The following is a 25,142-nucleotide window of genomic DNA, read 5'->3' on the forward strand; positions in this document are numbered from 1 at the left end:
TTCAAGTCTTTTCAGGATAATTATATACTAGGCGACATTTTCTATATGTACAAGTAAGTCGAATACAACGAACTATGTTTGCAAACAAAATACAATTCGTGCTTCCGTCACACCCTGCTAGTTGATATCGTATTGTGCCGGGCTTTTAGCCATTATAAGGCTGTGGTAAGATTTTCATCCCTATCTGCTTTTGTAAAATGGACCTGAACTAAGATGGAGAAAAAGTAATTTCGAATTTCACACCCTATTTCATATTAACCAAGTATATTTTTCTCACTATTGGTTCCATTTGATCATACGATAAGACGTTGTAAAGGTGCGAGTATATACTACAAAGGCTTTTAGATAGTATTACACTTCCCAGGTTTAGTCACGAATTATCAGACGTCGAGTAAGGAGGTCTCGAAGGAAGAAATTCGCCATATTTGTCATTTTTATTACTTGAAAAGGGAAAAATACGCCAAAAGCGACCAAGATCATTTGTAATGTATACAGATCCGATATTCTTTCAATTCGTGTTGTACAACAGTAGTTTGAGAGGTTTTTTTTCATCTCAATTCTCCCCTCTTAAAAAATGGTCAGACTTTTAGAACTGAGGATAGAAGGGCTTGAAGAGGAGTCTAACTTTTGAGGCCTCGCCCTAATTTCCTGTAACATTCAATGTATCTAAGTGATAGGATTATTTATAAAGTTATAATTCAATTTGTATATCCTAAATTTTCAAGACGCACACAACATTATCCTCGCCGAATACATCATCAATCACATCGTTGACCTACTTGAAAATGGTTTTGCAGAGCTTGTAACTGTCAAACTTTTCCTAAAGGGATGGGAGTGTTTCTCTCTCACTCTATGAAATAATTTTTTCATCTGTATTCCAGATATACAATTTTTCTAATAACGAACATTTTAAACTTCATAATCAAGTTTTGAAAATTGGAAACACAAATAACATCATCAGGGTTGTCCCCACGGGGGTGGGCTGTAGAGATTGTGGCTCCCTTTTCTGTGAATAGCATTTTGATTTTTGAAATTTTTCTTCCAAAAATTTAATATTTGAAATTTTTTTCCAAAATTTTTTTTTTTGCAGCTTTTCTTTTTTTGATTTTTTTTTAAAATAGCTACGAATTTTTTCATTTTTTTTTCAAAAAATTTATATTTCAAAAATAATTTTTGAATTTATTTTTTAAACTTTTTCATTTTTGGGAACATTTTTTTTTTAGTTTTTTTATTAAATTAATTTTTTTATGTAAAACAGTTAATTTTTGAATTTTTTTTTTCAAAAAAATGGAGTATTTAAAACTATTTTCCAATTTTTTTGTTTTTATGACCAACTGTAGATTTTTGTTGTTTTTTTTTCAAAAAATTTAATTTTGTAAATTTTTTTCCCAAAAATTCATAAAACGAAGTTCCCCCTACAAAAAAAAAATGTAAACCCCTGAGGACTCCCCTTGACTCCTAACAGTTATAAAAACAGTCGAGACCATATTTTAAATGAGACGGATCTTGAACAAATTTTTCTATGTGACTAATCCAGGGCAACCCCCTTTTAAAAGACCTAATTAATTCCACCCAATGAAACTAAAACAGTCTCAGAGACTCTTATAATTTAATTAAATCGTGTTTTTTTTATTATAATTGATCTCATTCCATGGACCGATTGTATTCAGTCTCATTCTATAAACTATATGTAAATCAGAACCATCTAGACCATATGTACCGATCCAAACAAAAAATACAAATGTTCTCAGACCAGTCATGAATTTCCAGACGTCCCCAAACCCAAATGGGTGTATTCATCTCTTTCTTCAGTGGATCTATGGTTGATTGCGTTGGGTTGTTCCTAGGACTATGTATTCAGTTTTTTTTCTACTTCTGTCAAGCTTTTTTTCTAATTGGATCGGTCTTTTTTTACCTTTCATCAGTTCTAAGGACCGATAAGTGCGTCTCATGGTCTTACCTTTTTTTATATTTTCTTCAATGATATCTATAGGAATTAAGAAAATACAAACGACAAAAAGAATGAATAATTGCTAGGAATAATAATTTCTAGCCACACACAATTCAAAAATTGAACAACTTATTGATTGTTTTTTTTTTAATGATTGTATTTTTTTTTATAGGAAAAACAAGGAAAAAATTAAATAGAAGAAAAACACAAGAAAGTCATCAATCTACATAAAAGATTAAAATTGTACAAAGTATAATAATTATTATCTAAAAAGTATGCTAATACATGTTTGAATATGTGAATATTGGTATGTTAGTGTGAGTATATGCAACAAGTTGGAAATGAGGAAATCGAAGTTTATAGGTAGTAGCAATTATAATAATAACAATGAAATAAACTCTCACGCATCACGTTGTAATTTGGAACGTATTTGGAAAGATAACAAGGTGTAAATAAAGCAATTTATTAAATATTAATTATCTATCATCCGTTTCAAAAAACAAAACAAAAATCCCTTAAGTTTATGAAGAAAAGATTAAAAAGAAATTCGGCAAATTGTAATTAAACTTTCTTTCATCATGCTCTTATAATAAATATGTATATAATTAAATTTTAGGCTAAATTATCGGCTAAATATGTAGATTATAATTAATTAACGGAATAACAGGTGATAAATATCTTCTATGAATATTATTGTAGTAGTAGGAATTAGTAAACAAAATCAGCTTTTGCTCCATTCGTGAATATGTGAAGAAACAATGACGACGGAGCAATCTGAATAACATTTATATATTAATAAGGAGTAAATGTGTAAATATTTTGTTTAAATAAATAATAAAAAGAATTTGTTCATTTTTTAACAAGTAGTTTTGGGTATGTATAACAATGCTCAATATTTGATTTATATATAGACCTATAATTTGTATATATTTCAATTTCAACAAGACGTTTCCTTCCGATGCATCGAAGAGGAAGAAGAACTCTCGGGTTTAGTAGTCACTGTAGAAGTACTATTCGATGTTCTTGAAAGCATTTTGGACTCATTTAAAGGAGATGAAAACTCCGTAATGTTAGAGGAGCCGGACTTTGACCGCAAATCCCGAGTTCCTCCCAAGGAGGACAAATTCACTGAATAATTTGTTTGATACGGAGGAGGAGAGTCTTTTGGAGAGGCTAATAAATGTGTTTTATCCTCTTCTGTGGCTGGTGAAGCTCCTGGACTCGAAGAGGACCATCGATTCTTTATATTTCGTTTCACTTCTCGAATGATTTCCGCTGGAGTTACATCTGGAAGAGGATAGGAAGGGGTTAATTAAAAGTTTGGGGTGAAGCGGACTCTTAAGTCCGATCATTCTACCTGATGCTGGCGAAGGATTGTTATTGCTATGTCCATGAGATGAGGTGGAGCGTCCAATTTCGTTGGATGAGGAACCTTCCACTGAGACAGCTGAAAAGTGAAATGGAAGTGAAAAGTAAAAAAATTCAATACATTCTTCAATATTACTATCAATATCAATATTGATAGTAATATTGACGTAAACATATCGATAAAATAATAGGTATTGGCGAGTTGGATGTGTAGGTAAGTATTTATTCTATTGCTAAGGAACTGAAAACTAGCAAAAAAAAAAAAAAAATCCGTTTGGAACCATCTAAATTGGTTAATCGATAATCCTAACTATATTAATTTTAATGTCAAAATAAAGTGAAGAAACGCTCAGAACTAAAAGTTCTAAAAATTAATCCTTCCTCCATCCATTGGTAACCCAAGGGTACATTTGTCCAGTATACAGGTATCAGAGTAGTACTAATTCATTTAAAATGATAGTTCATTAAATTGGTATCGCAACTACGTCATTTAAAAAATGACTCTTCAACAATTTTTTGAAAATTATTCGAACTTGCTCGAAATATTATTAGAAAAAACTGGACGAAAACTGGACGAAAATTGAAGTCAAATGAACAAAAAAACTCCAAATATTCTAACATGAATTAATCCCTAACTAATTATTTGTAAATTTCATTGCCATATTTTCGGCTGAAAAATTGCTCTTTTGTCAGATTGACGATTAGTTTTTTGACTGATTTATTGAAGCTATAGTAAAACTGACAAAATTTTTGAGTTTAGACTTTATTTATCCAATGAATAAATATTTTAATTTGCCTGATGGATTTATTCCAAGTCAACCTGACTCAATATTCAATTGCTCAAGCTCAATCGTTTTAACTCAAATTCAACACGTGTACTTTGATTAGAGATGGGAAAATGGTCGAAATGGTGGTGATTTTAAAAACCATGCTTAAGAGGATGGTAACTTTAAGAGATGACATATCTTCTGAGAGTATCAGTTCAAGCTTTTGTGCTTGGTGATAGCATAGACTTTTCATATATGAAGGAATCTATATATATATATATATCAACAAATATATGTGTGTCTGTCTCTATACTTTATTGTCTGAAAATAGCTCATTTTAACAAAGACCTCTGTAACACATGGCGGCATTTCTAAAAGGGAAATATATAAATAAAGGTAATTAATGTAGTCAAAGATGAAAATCCAGTGTAGAATGGGTATGTTAAAAAAAAAAAAGAAACCGAAAATCAGCATGGTAACCCTGACAATTTTTAGAATGTTTTGGAGGAGAGAAAGAATAATGCTCATCCCGTTGCATTTGATCAGCTAAAATCAGCTGTGCCTAGGGAGGAAGGAGAAAAGGATATAAACAAGGACATTTGCTAGAATTACTCGGATGTCAATCCCCAATTCTACTCTGAATCCAACAAGGACTTACAATTATATCATTGCAAAAAAATCCTCAGACCTAAGCTTCGTCTTCTATGAGCACACACAATTAGGTTTGGAATATAATTGAATCTTATTAGGAAGGGATGTTCACTACTCAGGAGTTAAATAATAATGACATCTACTAAGGAAAAGAAAATTCATTCTTTATACTACCACTTACCAATTAACAGGGTAGCTAAAAAACACAGCGGATTTACAGCAATGTTTATTAGAGTGTTGTTTCACCCCTTATTTACGACTATTATAAATTTTTGTGGTAAACTATAATTTTTATTTTTTAGGACGAAACATTTTTACAGCAGAATAATTTTTAAGGAATTCTTTAAAAAATATATATATATATATGAAGCAGAAGAAAACTTTAAATTTTTGTAATTTTTTTATAAAAGATATTCCAAAAACCAAGTCATCTATTTGCATAAAAAGAACTCCAAATGTTATATTCATTTTTGAACGAGGGGGTTAGGGAGGAGAATTAAAGAGTTACACAGATAATTTCTTAGAAAGTTATCTTCTATAGTAATAAAGCAAAGTTTGTCTGTTCACTAACGTCTAACAACTCTAATAACGTCTCACCATTAATTACTGAGTGATTCATTAAAATCTGAACACAATGCATTTTGTACTTCAACAAGATATAATTTATTAATTAAAAATAGAATATCAACAAAGTTAATACTATGAATAGATGTGCGTCTGACCTCTCTTAATAATTAATGAAGATACTCTTAGCGGCAGTTATGGATCTAGGTGGCGGCAAAAGGCCTGGTACCCGCTGCAGATGTAATCTTTTATCATGGAATCCCAGTGCTGGCTGATAGTGGGTTTGAAGGGTTTAGCATCAGAGCTTTACAGGGCCAAACATTTAAAAAAGAGTTCAAAAGAACATAAAAAACTCTTTCAAAAAAAGTCTTGCAACGATGGAGATCGGTTTATTTCATAGCTGGTACCAAAAGGGATTTTTCCCCCCTCACAAAGCTCTTTCCACCCACTTTTTCGATAGCTCTCTGGACAACCTGGGATGAAACTTATAAATTTGAAGTGATTGGTCTGGCCTATCTTCTTTAACTGTTCTGGGTCCAGTTTGTTTTTTTGAAAGGGCCCTTCTTACTCTAAAATTTTATGACTTTCTAAAGTCGTAGACGGTGGTCTTGGATATGTCCAATTGCTTGGAGTGCGCGGATGAAAATTTGTTGATCACGTTCAAGCGTCATTTTCTCGACTTGTACGTAAACTAGTGAGCTCAGGTTTGTTTTGTTTTATAACTAATTTTTTTTGCTTTAATATATCGAAATATGAATAAACTTTAATCACTCAACATTAATTAATTATTGAATTAGTAAGTGTTCATATTTCAATGGACTACCCGGTAATAAGAGCATTTATATTTTGCTCTTATCAGTATGTGGTTTTTTAAAACTTACGTTCCCCCAATTTCGACAATTTTCCCACATTTGTGTTCTATAGTTAAGAGGCAGACCTATTTTAAATGACATCATAAAATAGATACATTTACTAAATTATAATTGATGTAGAAAAGAAAAGAAACTATAACCTGATTACGCTGGTCATGCAGATCTGGCTATGCAAAGTTCATGTTGCCGCCATAAATCACACATTCATTATTTTTGGCACCTAAATTTTCTTCAATCGGCTGATCTTTCTCTCTATCAACCAAAAATATAAAGGGATGAGTCAAAATCAGTTTTCATTCATTCAAGATGGAGACTCGAAGAGAAATATTTAGTTATTGATTTCAATAAAAAAACGAATCAAGCCACCGGAAATTACACAAGCCCTTAGGAAAATATTTCTCGCCAAACATCCCAAAAACTATCAAACAGTATGAAGATACTAGTAGTAATGAAGATCGTCCTCGGACTGCAAGGACCCCCAAAGTTGTCGCAGCCATCCGTGTTAAAATTTATAGGAACTCAAGAAGATCAGCTCGTAAATTGGCATCTGAATATAATATTTCGCGTAACTCTGTATCTGGATAGTGCAAGAGGATCTCCTAATGCAATTTCTAAAGCTGCAGCCTCAACCCTTCATAACTAAGGCAACGGAAGCGCCCAGTATGGAACCACGCGTCACACATCATCACGCGTCACAGGGATATTGTCTTCTCGGACGAGAATAAGTTTGACCTAAATAACAAGTCTAACTCTCAAAATGACCGAAACATAGCTCGTCCAGGTAATGAGGTTCAATCAAATCTAAGAGCAGTCTTCAAGTCTAAATTTGCAGCTTCGTTGATAGTATGAGGCAGAATTTCAAGTCAAAATTTCAACCTTCCGTTAGTTTTTCTTCGAAATAGTGTTCGAATGAACAGTACAATACACTGTGAACTCTACGAACGCTACACATTCAAAATTTTGGACCCTGTTGTTCTTCCTTGGTATGAATCCCAGAAGTAAAAAAATACTGATTATTTCTGGAAGACGGAGTTCCTCCTAATACTTGAATAAAAACTCCAGAGCGGCTGCAGTCTAATATGGAATTTTGGCAATTATTTCATTTAGGTTGATCTAGAGTCGAATGTAGGAACAATACGACATCAAAATATTGAATCACTTAAAGCCAGCATTGAGAGGGAATGTGACGCATTATCCGAATTTTTAGTGCGTAAATCATGTCAATTATTTCCAAAAAAAGACTCCAATGAGTAATCGACAAGGGAAGTGATTTTATTCAATAAATTTTTAATATTTTTGGTACCTTTTCAAGTATATAAAAATTCCCCTAAAATGTCTTATTTTTGAATAATAGGTAATAGATTTTGGTAATGCGTGTTTGAACAACCCTGTATGCATATTGTACACTGTCCTTCCAGAAATAAATTGTATGTATATATTTATTAATAGTTACAAACTGTACATATGTATATTCTTTAAGTATCCTTGTACTTGAGAGGCTTCCATAAATGTATAGCCCCAGCGGTGGATAACTTACAAAAGGTTTGAATAAAACATGAGTCTTATTCTTTTAATATATAAATCTACAATGTAGAATCATATGCATGTAAATTATATTATATTTAAAAGAGGGTCATTTAAATAAGTAGGAAGTGATATTTATCAGGGGCGTCTGCCGGGATTGGGCTAGAGGGAGGGGCTGTATCGGCTCTCAAATAAAGGACTTCCTACTCTTTATTAGAAAAAATTTAATGTTTGAAATTTAATTTTTTTTTTCAATTTGATTTTTTTTAAATAGCTGTTGATTTTTGAACTTTTTCTTCAAAAAACTTTAATTTTTAAAAAAAATTTCCTTAAAATTAAATTTTTTATCAACAACAGTAGATTTTTCATAAAAATTTAAAAAAAATCATATATATGAAATTTAATTAAATTTTCTAATTTTTTCCCCAAAAATTTAGCATTTGAACTTTAATTTTTGAAATTTTTATCCAAAAAATTTAATATTTTGTAAATAACTCTGGATTTTAGGTTTTTTTCGAAAAAATGTAATATTTGTAATTTAATTTAATTTTTTTCCCCCAAAGATTTTAATTTTTGTAATTTTTTTCCAAAAAAAAACACTTTAATTTTGAAATCTAAAAAATAAATAATCCAAAAACCTAACTCCCCTCCTCCCCTGAACGTATAACCCTGTGGACGACCTGTTTATAGATATACTTTTAAGTTTTTACCTATTTTAATTTCATTGTTCTTACAATCCCCTATTGGAGGCCATCCGGATTTGCTGGTCAGTTCTTGTTCCAGCTTCTCAAATGGAAGATGAGGACCTCGGATTCTTTCTTTATACCAGGGCAGAACTTTGAAAAAGAGAATCCCATCGAGTAAATAATTCTAGGGAGAATGGGAAAAGATATTATCCAAATATACAAGGCCTTTAAATGGCTCAATACTTACTTCCCACATATAGCAGAATATACAATTACAAACCATGATCACTACCAGTATATATTGATACTCCGGACTCGGGGCTATTTTCATATTCAAACGTCGAGCAAAATCTTCAGTTCGATAAAGGGACATAAATACAACCGTCACTGCTGCACAAATGGTCCACGCAGCCATAATGCCTACAGAATTTTCCCCCTCAGGTTTGATGGATATACTTTTTATGTAATCACTACTTACCGTTCGTAATGAGAGGCTTCCTGTAAGGAGTTCCCTTTGAGAAAACGATTGCTGCAATTACAGCTGCTGCGCCACTCAATAAAAATATATTTGTTTGCTCATAACTAGGATTTGGCGGGTAGAGTCCAGCCTTGAACTTGTACGGAACGAACCAGGATTGTGTTTGTACATAGAACCAAACCCCGACATAGGTCAAAGTTTGAAAAAATAAAAAAGAAATTATGGAGAACAGAGGAAGAAAGGAGAGGAGATGTCGGCTTGGTTTCTGCTTCACAAGTGAGTGATGAGGTCCACAGTTACCAATCATGACGATGGGAAGTGCAGCTAATCCTATGTCCACAACAAGATATTGATTGTCACTTGGCTCCGTTCCGATCTGAAAGAGAGAGGAAATGACAAAAATCTACAGAGTATACTTATACTTACATAGAAAACCATGAGTACTGCAATCAGCTGCGTAAAACAGAAAGCAACGCCGAATTTAAAGGATGCAAAAGCAGAGACCAGGGTTGTTCGACCCTCTCGAATGAGATATGGAACACAACTTATGTTAACATGGCGTGATGTGAATGGTGCGGCGACGGAGGCCTCTGCCATTGATAAAGAAATACCCGCATGAGCTGTTTTCAACGCTCCACAATCATTACATCCATCACCGCACATAATGACCTGTCGTCTATACATATTTATAGGTAGAGGTCAAATTATTTGGGTAGTTATGTATTTATATTAATTTACCCCAGGTCTTTCATACATTCTATTAAATGTATTTTTTGCTCTGGTAACATTCGCGCAAATATTTTCCCGCGTTGAACGATGCGATCTAAAAGAGCCCGATCATTGTTTCGTATATGAGCAAAGGTCTTTCCATCACAAGCAAACACATAATTCATGTCTTGTACAGATTTAATGAAATTACTCTGTAAAAAAGATTGAAAATGAATTAGTTAAAAAATATTAATTCCTTTTTATGTATTTAATTTATGAAATATGAAAATTAATTCAAGGACAAAAGGTGAGGAGCTGAATAAAGAAGCCCCACGTTACTCCTTCTTACATCATGAACAAGGTTAGACTTCTCGTTTTCTTCCAAAGTGTAAGAGACATTCAATTGCTGGCATTGGTTAATCTCAGCCTCCACTCTAATTACGGTTTGATCCGATTTAACGAGCTGACAGTCCCTTCCAACACTAATGGCAGTGAGAATATTATCCCCCGTTACCATGACACTATTAATATCTGCATCATGGAGATCTTTGATTGCTGCATAGGTTTCTTCCTTTACGAGGTTTTGCATGATGATAAGTCCAAGAAAGACAGCGTCTTTTTCTAAGTCATTACGATGAATTTTGTCCACTTCAGACCAGGATAGATTAGAGTTTAGAGACTTGACAGCCGCAGCAATCACTCTGAATCCTTGTTTCGTATAAGATTGTAGAATGGCCACAAAGTTCTGAGGGACCGTCTCTGGGCGTGAAAGCCCCATTATTTTTTCAGGTGCTCCTTTGATAAATACATCAAAATGTGAGGCCCCCTTCTTCTTGGCCACAACAGTCATTCTTTGCACAGCAGAGTCAAAAGGATACGTTTTGAGGGGAGCTATCTCCAAGTTTGAAGAGGATCGTGGAGCAGAGGAGTAGACTCCCCCATAACCACTATATTTGGGTGGGAAAACAAGAACAGGGGTTTGAAACCCATAGTCCGGATTGACATTGGAATGCTTGAACTCAACCAATTCCTACGGAAATGAATAATATATTGAATATCTAACGGAATGGAGCTCCTGAAAAATATATCTCACCCATGCAATGGCTTCAAATAGCTTGACATCTAAAGGATTTCCAGTTAGCTCACCATCCATTTTGATGAGGGAGTGACAAGTTGCCATACATTGAAGCATGAGAGATTCTGTGGGTAGTTGCCTGGGCTCCTTAATTGATTCTTGAAATTGAGCATTTTTACTTTCAACCACGGCAGCCAAGTCTAGTACAGAGTCTGTCAACGTTCCAGTCTTTTCATATTGAAAAGAAGTAAATTTATTTATTAATGAAATTCAAACCATTTTTAAAAAGTCTCAAGATGGGTTTCCAAAAACTATTTCCTTACGTAACGAGTTACACACCATTTGCTTTTCCAGCAACTCTATCCATCTATTTATGCTATTAGGAAACCCACCTTAGAGTAGGTATTAAACACATAAAAACACATAGACAAGGGATGCTTGATTCCAATAAACGGTCACTCACTCAAGGAGGTTGTGAGAGTATTTGAGTTCACTCACATCAAAACCTAATTGAGCGGGTAACTGTTTTTGGATTAGATTCGATGTTGACGCCTTTAAATTTTTTTAAAAGAAGAGTTCACCTTGTCAAAAGCAACAACGTCAATGCCTCCGCATAGACAAATATGTTTGGAGTGTAAGCAGAAAATCCCTTCTTTTTGAAGTCTCTTTTGAGCAAAAGCATTGTTGGCTGTAAGGGCTGCAGGTAGAATAGGAGGTACAACAAATGTGAGGATGTCAAAGCTGTTGAGTAAGCACTCAGCCATCGTTCCCTATTAAATGAAGAAAAAATAGTATTCACGGAAACTTTAGTCTTTAAACTATATAAGAAGAGCAGAGAATGAGCGCGCTCAAAAAATCATGAGAGCGCTCATTTTTTCGCTCATATAGGTGTATTTGAATTTGACAACTCATTAGACTCGGTTTAGTTAAATTAGGCGTGTCATAAAGTGTGCCTTGGACACAAAACGTTTGGGAACTATTGTTTTAGGGGACATGCATTTACGAAGTGTGTGCAATATTATCGAGTAAAGCCTGATAATTCACTTGTGCTTGTATAAAGGTTTCTCAAGTTTTTGAGCCTATGTTTGGTGAGAGTTTGAAATCTTATGTTAATTTACTACATAAAAATATAAAGAAATTCGTGAACAAATGATAAATGATTTATCTTTAAAACTTATTCTTTATCTCTTAAATTTGTTTGGAATTTTGTCGAAACAAAAAAAAAAAAAAATACAGCAAAAATTTCAGGAATTTTATTGCTTTTCTAAAATGATGAGCGCACACCAGCTCTCACTCGTTGTTTAAAACAATAATCACTCTGATGCAAAATAGTTTTGAGCGGCGCTTAATTGAGCTCTGCTCGCTAATGCATTGAAAAAGAGCATCCATACCCCATTAATGATCCAAACGTAGAGGGAGTAGGACATTCCAATCAATCCTAGAGTGAGGAACACGTAAATGGATTTTAAAAAATCCCTATGAAAGGCAAAATCCAATGGAGGAGGAAAAAGAATGGCCCGAACCAACTCTCCTTTTGTCGTGGTAAAACCTTGCGATAAAAAAGTTAATAAAAGTTGTTTTTTTTGGTATGTCATGTACGGATTGATACCTGTACGAATAACGACGGCTTTGACGTAGCGTCCGGATTGAGCCTTTCCCTGCATGAGCTCAGTTCCACAAAAAACAACATGCTGTCGATGCAAGTCGTAGTTAAAAGTGGTTACCTCATCATCTGGGACAGGGATCTAAACGAGAAAATTAGAAACCCTTATGTTCCATCCAAATCCATCATGATGGCAAGACATGACCTACCTTGGTAATAGGAATGGATTCACCTGTGAGCATGGACTCGTTTACCACACACGTTCCCTCAACAAGTACGGCATCACATTCCATCATATATCCACCATTGGTTGGAAGGAGAACCACATCTCCAGGTACCATTTCAATGGATGATATTTCAACCACTGTGAATAATACTTGTCAAAGAAAAGTTAAAGAAAGTATGAATAATGGAAACTCACCGCGTCCATCCCGTAGAAGTGTCACTCTAGACTCTGACTTCATTTTATCTCTCAAATTACGATTTTGCTACAAAACGAAAACACTCAAAAATTACTAATACGAGCCAAAAAAAGAAGAAAAAACATTCACGTATTTACCTTTCGCGTTTCCCAAACACTTGCCGTCACGGATATAACGGACGTAATTGCAATAATGACTGCAAATTTCCAATAGAATTGAAGAGACCAAAGGATGATAGTATAGGCTTGGAAAAGATAAAAAGGATTAAGAGCTTCATGGAAAAGAAGATAAAAGACGGGAGGAACACTGATTTTGATCAAATTCTCTCCGTACTCTTGGATCCGATCCGAAACAGTGAAGCAACCAATGCCCTCTTTTAGTTTGTGAAAATCTCCTTGCTTCATCCCTTCATCTAAATTTTTAATTTTGACAAACCCACTAATTTCGGGAGACCAAACGTATTTTATCTTTTTATTGACGAAATAGCGAGATGAAGAGCACTCAGACAATTTTTGGATGTCCTCTTCGAATATTTGATTGAATTTATCCTTGTACATAAAAGAAAGAGTAAGATAAGAAGATCATATACTCATATATGTAACATACTTTGAGCAAGACTTTGAGTGCGATTTTAAGAGGAACCTTCCGATAGAGACAATTTAACTTGATGTCAGAGCGCCACGTGAGGAGAATAAGGAAGAGACCTCCAGAGCAGAGGACTAGGAAACTCGTTATTATTGTTTTGGAGAGGCTGAAGACAAAGCCTTCCATTTCCTGAGATGGAAATATACAAATATTTAGTAAGGCTGCTGGAATTTGCAATGGGCAAATTCAAAAAAATCATTTTGGAAACACTGCATAAAGAAACAGTTATTAATATTAGGCCAGGTAAAAAGTTCTGAGTGTTTTTTTGTTTGATGTATATAGTGAGATATATCTCATGATTTAAAATACACTTTAAAAAAGTTATTTGACAGTTTTGTGTAGGATGAAGCGAGTTGTGTACCACAGCGTTTCAAAATGAAAGTAAAAAAAAGAGAAAATTCGCTAGACGACCAAAATGGGAGAACAGGCGGGAAAAAACAAAAATGTTTATGGACCATTACAGTATCGAATGCACCACAAAAACAGTGGTTTGAACGATTCCTTTTTAGTAATATGGACGTCGAAAATGTCGATAAAATAATGGTCATCGTCGAGTTGGACAGACATGTGAGCAATTATTCCCATGCCCAGGAACTGAAGATAAGCCAGAAAAGCGTTTTGAACGATCTAATTGGGATAATCCTATCTATTTTAATTTGGTTATCAAAATAAAGCGAAAAACCGCGCAGAGAAGTTTTTATTCCACCTATTAAACTATAGAAAATGCTTGTATGGAATTAGTTATTGAAAATTGTTGTGGTAATTTGAAGTAGTTCCCTTAAAAATAATCCTCTTCCACGCCTATGTTCATATGATGTAGTAAGTAAGTGGTCCCTAATTTATATATAAAGAAAACATATTTGTCGTGCTCAAGAAGAATAAATAACAATTACATGTATTCCCTCAAGTGGATTTATTTTCTCTCTCTTTCTCAAACTTACTTTTGAAGAGGACATTGAAACATAAAAAAAAAAAAAAAAAAAAGTTCTCTCTAAGAAGTTTCAGAAGAACAAGAAGAAAATAAACTTATGATGGACTTTTTAATTAATATTTGTTTAGGCAGTCTTTGTATTGCAAGTACTTTCAAGTACAAAAGAGACATATTTAAAAAAAAAAACTTCAATAATTATAAGAATAGAAATATCGAACACAACAATAATGAGTACTTTGGTATTTGTAATACTTTGTGTGTAAAAAAAAAAAGTAATCCCAAGGAGGCAGACATTTACATATTTTTTTTCTTCGTATAATTCAATAATCCCTGATTGAAAAGGAGGAGGGGGGAGAACCCATTGTTATGTTATTATTATTACTGTGAGTTGTATTACAATTTCTTGTAAGAAGTAGGATTATAATGTAAAGAATTTTTTGCTGTAAGAATTTGATATGAAGCTTTTCCATAAATTTCAATTATGTAAACGTCTAATAGCACATAAAAAAGTCAATAAAAATCTGTCAAAAAATTATATTTATAATACACAATGAAAGGGAAGAAGAAGAAAAAAAATGGAAAAAATAATTTCGACCCAAAAAATAAATGTAAAAACAGAAAAGTCTTACCATTTCATCCAATTTCCCTTCGTTCAATTTCTGCTTCGTTGCCATGATTGCTGTTTTTAAATCCTATCCGTCTAATTCCTTTATAAATGAGTATTAGTCAAACGTTTTTATATTTGTGAATGGGCATTCATTGCCATGAGAGAGGGGATGAAGGTCCAGAATGGACCGTAACTCTGGTGATCCTTGATCCACTTTCGAGACTCGAAATCCTTGTTCCCTCGTTCCAATAGCGACCAATATCCTTTTTTGAGGAGAAGACTAATGATGTTCGATTTTTATCCTATGAGCGGAAGTAAAAAAAACCTTAAATTGGAGTGATGCATATTGTGGATATGAGTTGCTGTAAAGTCCATCCAGAAGGTCCGTTAATTTATATACATATATATATATAATCCTATGTGTCCTTCTCAACTCAAATATTACTATCCTACTCTGAGATGTAGACAACAGAATGATGGGTTTTGAGCAGAGAAGGCAGAATGGGAAGGAGGGGTCAGAAATCAAATACAGACATTCTAAACTAGGAATATAAATAAAGAATTTCCCGTCACACTCTCTTTAACCAAAGAGTCTACTACTCCTTATCGGCTAGTTTGATGTATGTACAAAAGACAAATATAAATAACTTATTTTTATGTATTCAATTCTATTCATAAGTCTTGATTTGATAATATTAGAACTACATTTTCTTTGATGAAATATCTTTATACAACTGACGTCTTTAAATATCCTTTGGTGTAGTCTCTTTTTTTTCGACAAATAAATAACGATGCTTCACTATCCATGCGAAGAAAGTACTTTTGAAAGGTTTCTCTTATGAAAAGGGAGAAAAAAATAGTGGTGGATTTTGTATAATTTAAAGAGAGAGACAAAAAAAAAAGGAAAAAAAAAAAAAAAGAATGACTTACCAAAAGTTCCTTCCTATATGAAGAGGTATAATAAATGCCCATTTTCAATGAACAAACTCGGAATCACACACTAAAAATACTCAATTCATGTTGGACGAAAAGGGATTAATATTGGTAATCATTTGTCAAAAAATTTGGATGTATGAAATATGAAGAAATTAAATTATAATATGTTTGTTAAAAAAATGAAAGGGACAAAGAGTGTGTGTGTTTGAAGAGATCTACTGTGAGTTCAACTATGACTTGAAGTCATTCCCTATGTCAATCGTATAGCAATAATAATAATAACAATAATAAAATAAGCGTGCTGTATGTTTACTTTCTATTATGCTTTAGTTATGCCGAGAAACCTTCTAAGTTCATCTTCGTCCTCATCCGATTCCATTCCCTAGGATCTGCTTCAGTCGAGCTTCCTCGACCTACTGTTAAACACACAGAATATCCTTGCATTGTCAAAAATCTTTTATGTAAGTCTATATTTTGGAATGGCTGAAAAAAGGATTCTCCGCCCTAAGAATGAGCTTCATTGCCCAATCATAAACTGCTTTCTAATTGAGGTAGAAGGCCCCTCCTCCTCCTTTTTTTCCCTTATATGTGCGATATAGTTTTTCCCTCGTACTTGCTTAGAGTTGTAGATGCACATGATTTTATAATAATAGTCACTCAAATGGGCATCAAATCCTCCTGAGACGGAAATAACGAAACAATAAATAAAAAACTTGGCTCAAAACATATAATTGGTTTTTTCGATTCTATTGTCGTATTTCCCTTTGGTCAATAAATGAATAAATTCAATTACTTAACCCTTCAAAAAGTGTTTATTAATTGATGAATTAATAATGGATTCCTTCGAACATCATCATCAAACAAAATAACAATAAAAACACTATCTCCCCCCCTCCCTCCCTTTTGATGACCCCATGGGACCACCATATCTTTGTAATTCTCCGAATAACGACAAATCACTTTTAAATGGAGACAAATAACCGTTTCATTTGTTTTGTTTTATTTTCAAAATGATTAAAATGATATTAACTGAAGATCCTTAGTTAGGGGGTGATCCCCCTAAAATAGAGCTAACCCATAACTATTAAAATGGAAAGAATACCTTTATGTCCCTAAAATTATTCACATAACTTGATTTAATCAATGAGGCAATACTTTTAGGGATGCACGCTCAGTCGGATGGATATCCCTCAGCTCCCTAAATCCTTGAAGCAATGACAAATCCATACTTTAAACTTTTGAGACTTTAATTACTCTCAAATTGTCTGGAAAAAAAACAAACTTGTAAAAAGGCATTGGAACCTCAAACTCCCAGCCTCAAATCTATTCAGTCTAGAAATTATTTATTACCGAGTCATCCATTAAAATCTAAAAAAATTCTGTAAAATATAATTTATTAATTAACAATAGAATTTGAACAAAATTAATATTATAAATGTATATGTGTCTGAGATGTCTTAATAACTAATTTAGCCGCCCTGACCGGCAATGATGGCTTCCAGGAGGCGGCAGAAGGCCTGCAGATATAGTCATATGTAATGGTGCCCCAGTGCTGGCTGAAAGTGGTTTTGAGGCCTCGCTGTTTGGCACTCTAGATCTTCCGCTCGATATGAACCCAAAATGTGCAGTCGAAGAGGTTGGCACTAAGGCTGTGGAGCGGCCAAAACTGTAAAAAAAAAAAAAGAGTTCAAAATAACTCAGAAGAGTCTGGCAACGGAGAAGATGGGGTTTCTTTCATCTCTGGTGTCAAAAGTGGCCTCTCCACCCTCACAAGGATCTTTCCACCCACCTTTTGATAGGTATCTTGACAACTTGGGTGTGAAAACCCGGGATCTCTTGTATGGGCTCTTATGTACTCGAGGGAATTGGCATGGGTTGTTTTCTTTGACAGAGCCCTTCTTCCTCTCTAACGTTTTGGACTTACTGAAGTCATAGGCTATGGTCCTGGAGACACCCAACGACTCTGATTTATCCATTTTGGCCTTTTTGACAGAGCCCGTCTTTCTCTACAACGTTTTGGACTTGCTGACGGTGTAGAGGATAGTCATGGAGACGTCCAACTACTTGGACTGCGCGAATAAAAATTCTTTGATCACGTTAAGTGTCATTTTCTCAACTTGAACGTAAGCTACAGAGCTCAGGTTTGTTGTCTTTTGTAACTAATTATGTAGGCTTTAATTTGGCGAAATATTAATTAATTTCAATTTCTCAACCTTCAATAACTATTGACTAAGTAAGTGTTCAGATTTCAATGGAGCACCTGTTACCTTCCAATATCCTAAATAACCCTTAATTCATAGGCTTGTTTTGATAAAGTGATTTGGATCCTATAAATGATATTTTTCTAGGTTTTTGAGAGACTTTGAAACCCCAAACTTCATACTCCAAATTTATCCTGTCTCTAATTTGAATAAATAAATCACTTTGTAAATAGCAAGATTGGCGTTTTCAGAAATGACTATGTAGACAGGGGTTTATAATATTCAGATATGCATATGTGTAATTTATTGTATACATCTGTGTTTAAGAAATCTAGGCTTGAAACTCCCCTTCGACACTTTGTCAGTTTTTTTTAAATAATAATTCAATCATTGTTAAGCTTTTTGTAAAAAATAAAAAAACCTACCTTGGACTTTGAGCTTACATTAATATCGCTCTTGGCTAAGAAAATGACACTTTTTCCTTACGACATGCATCATGATTGATAATGATTTAGAAACTTTAGGGGATTAATACTTATGAACCATTATTTTATGTGATTTATTATGATCAATTTGTCAAGAAAGATAAATATTAATTACAAAAACTGTATTTTTTAAATTATAGTTCAAGAAAACAAAAAAATCAATAATCATTACCATGCAAACAGGGTTCAAAGGCCTTGCTTCTATATTGACATTCAATATTGTTCACATTGATGATATATGTATGTACAAAATTAATTAATAACTGTACATTTAGCATCCATGAAATCCGTTATACCAAATAAATAAATAAAAATTGAGTAGTTGTAAATATATATTTATGGTCACGTGGTTTTTATAGCAATTCTTCCATTAAGGGGTAATATTTTAAATCCCCCCCCCCAAAAAAAACGAGGGAAAAGTGGTGAACTCAACGCATATTTCAACTTAAAATCAAAATAGATAAAGGGTGTACATAGGGGGTGGACTGGAGGGACAATTAAGGACTTTTTTCATTTTACTTGAAAATTTAAAATTAGAAATTAAATTTTTCAAATAAATTAAATTTTCTGGGAATAGCTAAGGATTTTTTATAATTTTTCTTCCAAAATTACATTTTCTGCAGACAGTTATAGATTTTTTAATATTTAAAAAATCTAATTTTTGAAAATAGCTATGGATTGTCAGTTTTTTTTACAAAAAGTTTAATACTTAAAATTTAATATTTTAACTTTTTTCCAAAAAGTTAATTTTTTTGAGAATAACTATGGATTTAAAAAAAAAAATTCCAAAAAAAGTAATACATTTAACTTAATTTTAATGTTTGGAGTATAACTAAGGATTTTTGAAATTTTTTTACAAAAATTTAATATGTTGAGAATAGCTATGGTTTTTTGATATTTTTTCCAAAATATTCAATATTAAAATATAATTTTTGATAGTAACTATGAATTTCTGATTTTTTTTAAGAAACAAATTAATTTTTTGGGTATAGCTATGGATTTTTTCATTTTTTTTCCACCAAATTATATTCTTAAAATAGTAACTATGGATTTCTGATTTTTTTTAAATTTAAAAAATTAAAATGGAGTAATGTAAATCTGTTTGTTTAAAGCATTTAATTTTGAAATAAAAAAAAACAAAAACATAGTTTTCCAACGTAAATGCTTATGAAATTATTAAACTAATGTTTTAAAACTAATGAATTTGGCATTAAAAAAAGTATTAACTGACGTCAAATAATTACACTCTATATTGAATTATAAGTCCCTTCGTTTCACTTATTATATTTAAATCTCACCAACAGTTTTATTACTTCCTTTCATTTGTCATGTTCTATATATTATTTCATTTCTTCTTACAGAGGATCATCGGAATATAAGAATGGGTATCATTGGATTTAAACGATACATTAGAGAAAAAAATACATTATTTAAAAGGATACTGAAAACGTTTTCATATTGGACCTTTATTAATGTAGGATTTGTTCACCATTTCAAAAGGATTAAGTGAAAGGAAATATTTGCTCAATTGACCCAAGGAATTTTTATCTTAAATGTTTTGTGATTAAATTATAAACAGAATATTAAAATTAATATTTTCGATTAAAATAAATACATATCCATCTCTTGTGTGTTTATTCTATAAACTTAATCTCATGTATATTTAATTTCCTAGAAACAATGGATTTAACTTGGTAGACAAATTACTGATTCTACAGATAAAAATAAATATTTTTTTCTTTGATCAGATTTCATTTTTCCTTGCAGTGAATATAGTACATTTAAATTTTGCAAAATGGCAAGTACTATTTCAAACCCTGAATATAACTTCTTTTTTTTTGTCTTATTTATCCAGAAAGTTATGATATTTGAAAAATTATTTAAAAAAAGGTTTTAATATCCCCTTTGGCTTCAATAATGCACTCAAATAGACCTCAGAAACGGAAGCAACAGGTCTTGTTCGCAGTTTCCTTTTGTAGATTCCGGAAATCCTCCTGGATATTGGAAATTAACTCGGATTTTGTGTAGCAGGAGGATCGGGTGATGTGTTGCTCAACTGTACCCCGAAAAAATAAACCCATGGGGTTGAATTAAAGTGAGCTTGGAGGCAAAAAACTGGTTCTAACCAAGTTTAATTGAAATACAAGGTTAGTCCATTATGTAATCGGGGTCCCTAAAATTTTCAATTAATGTACCGTACCGATTCCTGGGCAAGACAGACAAATTTTGACGCCATAAAGAAACACAATGGTATATTAGCACCATATAATAATAGAAATTATATGATTAATAGTAATAGTATTTACTCTCTTTGACGTCATTATTAAAAAGCGTGGTGGAAGTCAAACATCAGTGGGAAAAGCGTAATGGCATAACCTTGTATTTCTATTACCATTGGCTCAAATAAAGTTAAAAAAAAATCTTTCAATGAGGACAACGTTTTCTTTGCTTTTTAGCCTGGATCAGAGTCTTGTTGCTACAATCAATGGACTCTTAGCAACCTTTCAGAAATAGTTGTGATCCTTGGTAATGCTCCTCATCGATTTGGATGGCTTGTTATCGACTATTTATTGCAAAATTGCAATGCCATCCTGATTCCTCTTGCAGTTTGGCATCATTTTGTGATCATCACACATTGCTGATGATTCAAAATCCCCTTCAGGCTCTTTCAGTTCCTTGCAGATTCTCTAGACGAAGGACTTGCCAAGGTTTTGTGAAATTTGCAATGTCTATATTGTTTTATCCGGTGCGGATCCCAACAAAAGCACACTACCTTTTTCAACATTCTGGAACAAATACTTTATTTCTCGATACGATTTTTTTAACTGACGCAAAGCACTTCTGTGAATTTCATTAAATTCAATTTTGAAAAATGTCAAGTACTACATATTTTGAATTCTGAAAATATTTTAATTTGTCTCATTTATGCACAAAGTTATGATATGTGATATCTGGGATTTGATGTTTTAGCCATATAAGGTGATTGTAATTTAAATATACATCAGCCCTATCAACAGGGGCGTACTGCAACCCTCCCTTAAATTTGAGAAATGTTTATTGTTGCTTTTTTTTAAATTATCAGTTTGTTATTTCTAAAAAATGTAATCCTTCGTACACTCTGATTAATGGTGAGTCATTCATACTCAATGCTCTCAAAAAAGCTTCAAAACTATTATTGACTATTACTGATAACATATTATATAACTTTTTGTGTCTACTTAAGTCGAGTTGATAAATTAGAAAAGGATAAAAAAATAAGTAGTACTCGCTGTCCATTTATCATTCCGAATTTTTACTTTATTTCTATGTACTTCTGAGCGAATATTTTTGGATCACTGTGAGATTGTACAAAAATCTGATATGTTCCAAGTGTCCCATTAACATCTAAGCACTAAATTTTAATATTTAACAAGATGTAAGTTACTAATTAACCATAGAATTTCAACCAAATCAATGCTAAAAAATGCGTGTGCGTTTGTGAGATCTCTTAATCATTAATGTAGCATCCCTTAGCGACAATGATGGCTTGTAGGCAGCGGCGGAAGGCCTGACATCCTCTGCAGGTGTAGTTCTCTGTCATGGTGTTCTATTGCTGTCCATAAGTGGCTTTGAGGACCTCAGTGTTTGGATGACGAACACTGCAGGCCTTCACAATGTACACAAAAGGTGTAGGAGAGGGGGTTGGCATGAATGCTGTAGAGGACCAAAAGTGTCCAAAAAGAGTTCAAAAGAATAATTCAAAAGAGCTGGTGTCAAAAGTGACCTCCCCACCCTCAAAAGGCTCTCCTCCCCCCTTGTCTGATAGCTTTCTGGACACTTTCTGGGTGTGAAATCCCAAGATCTGTTCCATGGGCCCTCATTTACTTTAGTGGATAGGCGTGGGCTCTTTTCTTTAAGTCCTCCGGGTCCTTGGCCTTCTTGACAGAGCCCGCCATCCCGGACTATAACGTTATAGTCCTGGAGACGACCCAACTCTTGGAGTACGCCAATGGAAATTCGTTGATTACTTTCAAGTGTAATTTTCTCGACTTGTACGTAAGCTAGAGAGCTGAGGTTTATTTCTTTTGTAGCTAATTGTTTATCCTTTAATATATCGAGATATGAATTAATTTCAATCACTCAACCTGAACTAATCATTGAATTAGAAAGTAATTAGATTTCAATGGACCACTAAGTATCTGGTCTGTCTCCTCAGAGATTAGAAGAACTTCATAATAATTTGTGATGGATTTTAAAATACTTATGAACATAATTTAAGTGGTAAAAATCAAGCTGATTCAATTTTTTTAAATTTGAAAATCGATTCACTTTTTGAGTCGAGTCCAACCGACTCAATATTTTTTCAAATCGACACAGCCCTACATGAATCATAATCAAATATAATACGATTAAATTACTTCAACAAAATTTTCCCAAAACCAAACTATGATACAATATGATTACATATTTAGACTCTGTGAGTTATAACTCCATTTTTTATTGAACATTTTGTTACGTGTTTAAATCAGAAATTATTTTTTATTATTTGACCAGTATTTTCAAAAGTATAGAAATTTATTTCCTCAAAAATTATTATTTGCAATTTAATTGATAGATAATTGTGCAGGTAAATATGTTAAATCTGTATAACAGGGTTACTTGTCATAGAAAAAAAGGTTATGTTAGCATGAGAAAATGCTACTTACCCCCCCTGTTCTGCCTTAGATGGCAAAAAATATCCTAAACTTTAACCACCCAATAAACATATATGACAATTAAGAAATATTCCAAAATATCAGAAAAATACGGTTAGAAAATGGGGCTATGTGTATATACTAGGATGCATTATTACACCTCATTTATGAAAAGTTTATATTCCGGCAAACATTAGTACATATTTTCTTCCTAACTCGTTCATCTTTCCCAATAATTCGTTCATTTTTGAGCTAAAAAAACAACACGTGTTGCATACAATAAAAGGTTCGTTTGAAAACTCCATGCAAAGTCCGAGATATGACACTACTTGTGAGTATCGAGATTATGTTTGGCTAGTAGCATCTCTTGGAAGAACACACACCAACTTTCTTTCAGTTTTGCATTCGTTGGAATGGAAAATGTTATATTATAAACTGAAATGTTTTTTAACTGATTAATCATGATAGTACAGATAAAAGAGATGTCCGTAAGAATATGTTTAATTGAAGATAAAAATGGAGCTGTGAATCGTTTAGTGAAAGATTTTATTTGCTAAAAGATGTTTTACATAAGAGTGCTCCAAAAAAATAAAATAAAAATTATGGGAATAATTCCTAATTCAAATTAGGAATTAGGTTTTTATTCAACCTCATGAAAAGAAAGAAGGAAAAGTTAATGCCAAATATAAATGAAATAAAAAATAATATTCAATACCGGGTATTTTAGAGACTTGAAACTCACACATTTGGGAAGAAAAAAGAAAATAGCCTGTCATTCCTAGAAAACACAACAAAAAAAAATCTTTATAAATATTTATCCTGAAACATAGACAATATCAAATGGATTTTACTAATCCACCCCTATTAGCCTCACAGATGACGACAAGCCTCCCTCTTGCGAAAAGAGTTGGAAGTATTGCGAGTGAATTTCGAGTCCATAGCAGCCCATTCATCGTCGACAGAGGCCTCCATGCCTTTAACGTTTAGGCAACGGATGCTACAGGCCCTCCTCTTGATGTACGACCAGAAATAAAAGTCGAGAGGATTGACATCTGGATTGTACGGCGGCCACATTCTCTTGTTCCAGAAGCCAATGTCCTTTGCTAAGAAGGTCTAAGTAATTTTCGTTGAAAGACGATGATGTCGTGGCGTAAATTTGACTTGACCCAGGAGAGCAGGTTTGACCTTAAACCATATATGTACATAACTGCTGTGAGCCTGCTACCCTCCAGGAACCAGATTAGGGGCGTCCTTGAGGGCATCCACATTAATGGTAGGATTATTTTTTTTCCAGAGCCCTCCCTCCTCTCTATGGTCTCGTTGTAGTTGGGACTCTTCTTAATGGCCTGACACCATAGGCAAAATTTGTTTGAATAGATATAATTAAAATAAATTAAGTCAACTCTAAATGTGGTATATTTCAATGTTTATTTTTTTTTTTTTTTTGTATTAAGAAATATAATTAAGTTGTTCTTTACATACAGTTTTTAGCGATTTGTCTCAGCTTAGGAAAATACAATATTTGATTAGTAGACGTAGGAATACATTTGGTTGGTGATGAGTTTCACAGACTATCCCAGACAAACCAATTGCTACAATAAAGTCAGATGAAGGGAACTGATTAGTGAGAGACTCCCAAATGAAACATAAAATAACATCTAGAGTTCCAGGATACATATACTTAACTACATTAAACAGTTAAAGCATGGCATGTTACATGTAATATAAATAGTCGAATCAAGACAGTATAGTAATATATGAGAGGTTATGTGATATAAAAGTGAATAGTATATCAAGACGTACCGAAAATAATAATCTCTGATCTATGATTTATTCCATGGTTTCCACAACACAAACATGAGATAATAAGGACTCTGGACATTAAAGGTGGCTCTACATATATAGCAGTAAATCCCTCATAACATATTTATTTTATTTTTGTTCAATATAATTAAGTTTAATTTTTAAAAACTAGCAGTAAAATCATGAAATTTG

General features: G+C 33.0%; 1 protein-coding gene across 2 annotated transcripts; it reads right to left on the reverse strand.

Annotated features, from left to right (window-relative positions):
* Positions 1-2,400: 2,400 nt before the first annotated feature.
* LOC121126784 (polyamine-transporting ATPase 13A3) lies at positions 2,401-16,249 on the reverse strand. Of its 2 annotated transcripts, none has more exons than XM_040722126.2 (18): positions 16,102-16,249; positions 14,875-15,154; positions 13,276-13,443; positions 12,807-13,217; positions 12,669-12,735; positions 12,457-12,611; positions 12,254-12,389; positions 12,036-12,193; positions 11,226-11,414; positions 10,663-10,872; positions 9,919-10,599; positions 9,600-9,781; positions 9,288-9,537; positions 8,862-9,237; positions 8,631-8,803; positions 8,408-8,567; positions 3,309-3,398; positions 2,401-3,238 (listed from the first exon to the last, which is right to left on the reverse strand). In XM_040722126.2, the coding sequence occupies exons 2-18, from the start codon at positions 14,917-14,919 to the stop codon at positions 2,889-2,891; spliced, it is 3,801 nt and encodes a 1,266-aa protein (XP_040578060.1). In that variant the 5' UTR covers positions 14,920-15,154; positions 16,102-16,249; the 3' UTR covers positions 2,401-2,888. The 2 variants fall into 2 exon arrangements, with proteins under 2 accessions (XP_040578060.1, XP_040578063.1); XM_040722129.2 differs by lacking the exon at positions 16,102-16,249 and adding an exon at positions 15,783-16,045.
* Between the last annotated feature and the right edge of the window lie 8,893 nt (positions 16,250-25,142).

Source organism: Lepeophtheirus salmonis, chromosome 1 (genome assembly GCF_016086655.4).
Source record: "Lepeophtheirus salmonis chromosome 1, UVic_Lsal_1.4, whole genome shotgun sequence".
NCBI lineage: Eukaryota > Metazoa > Arthropoda > Copepoda > Siphonostomatoida > Caligidae > Lepeophtheirus > Lepeophtheirus salmonis.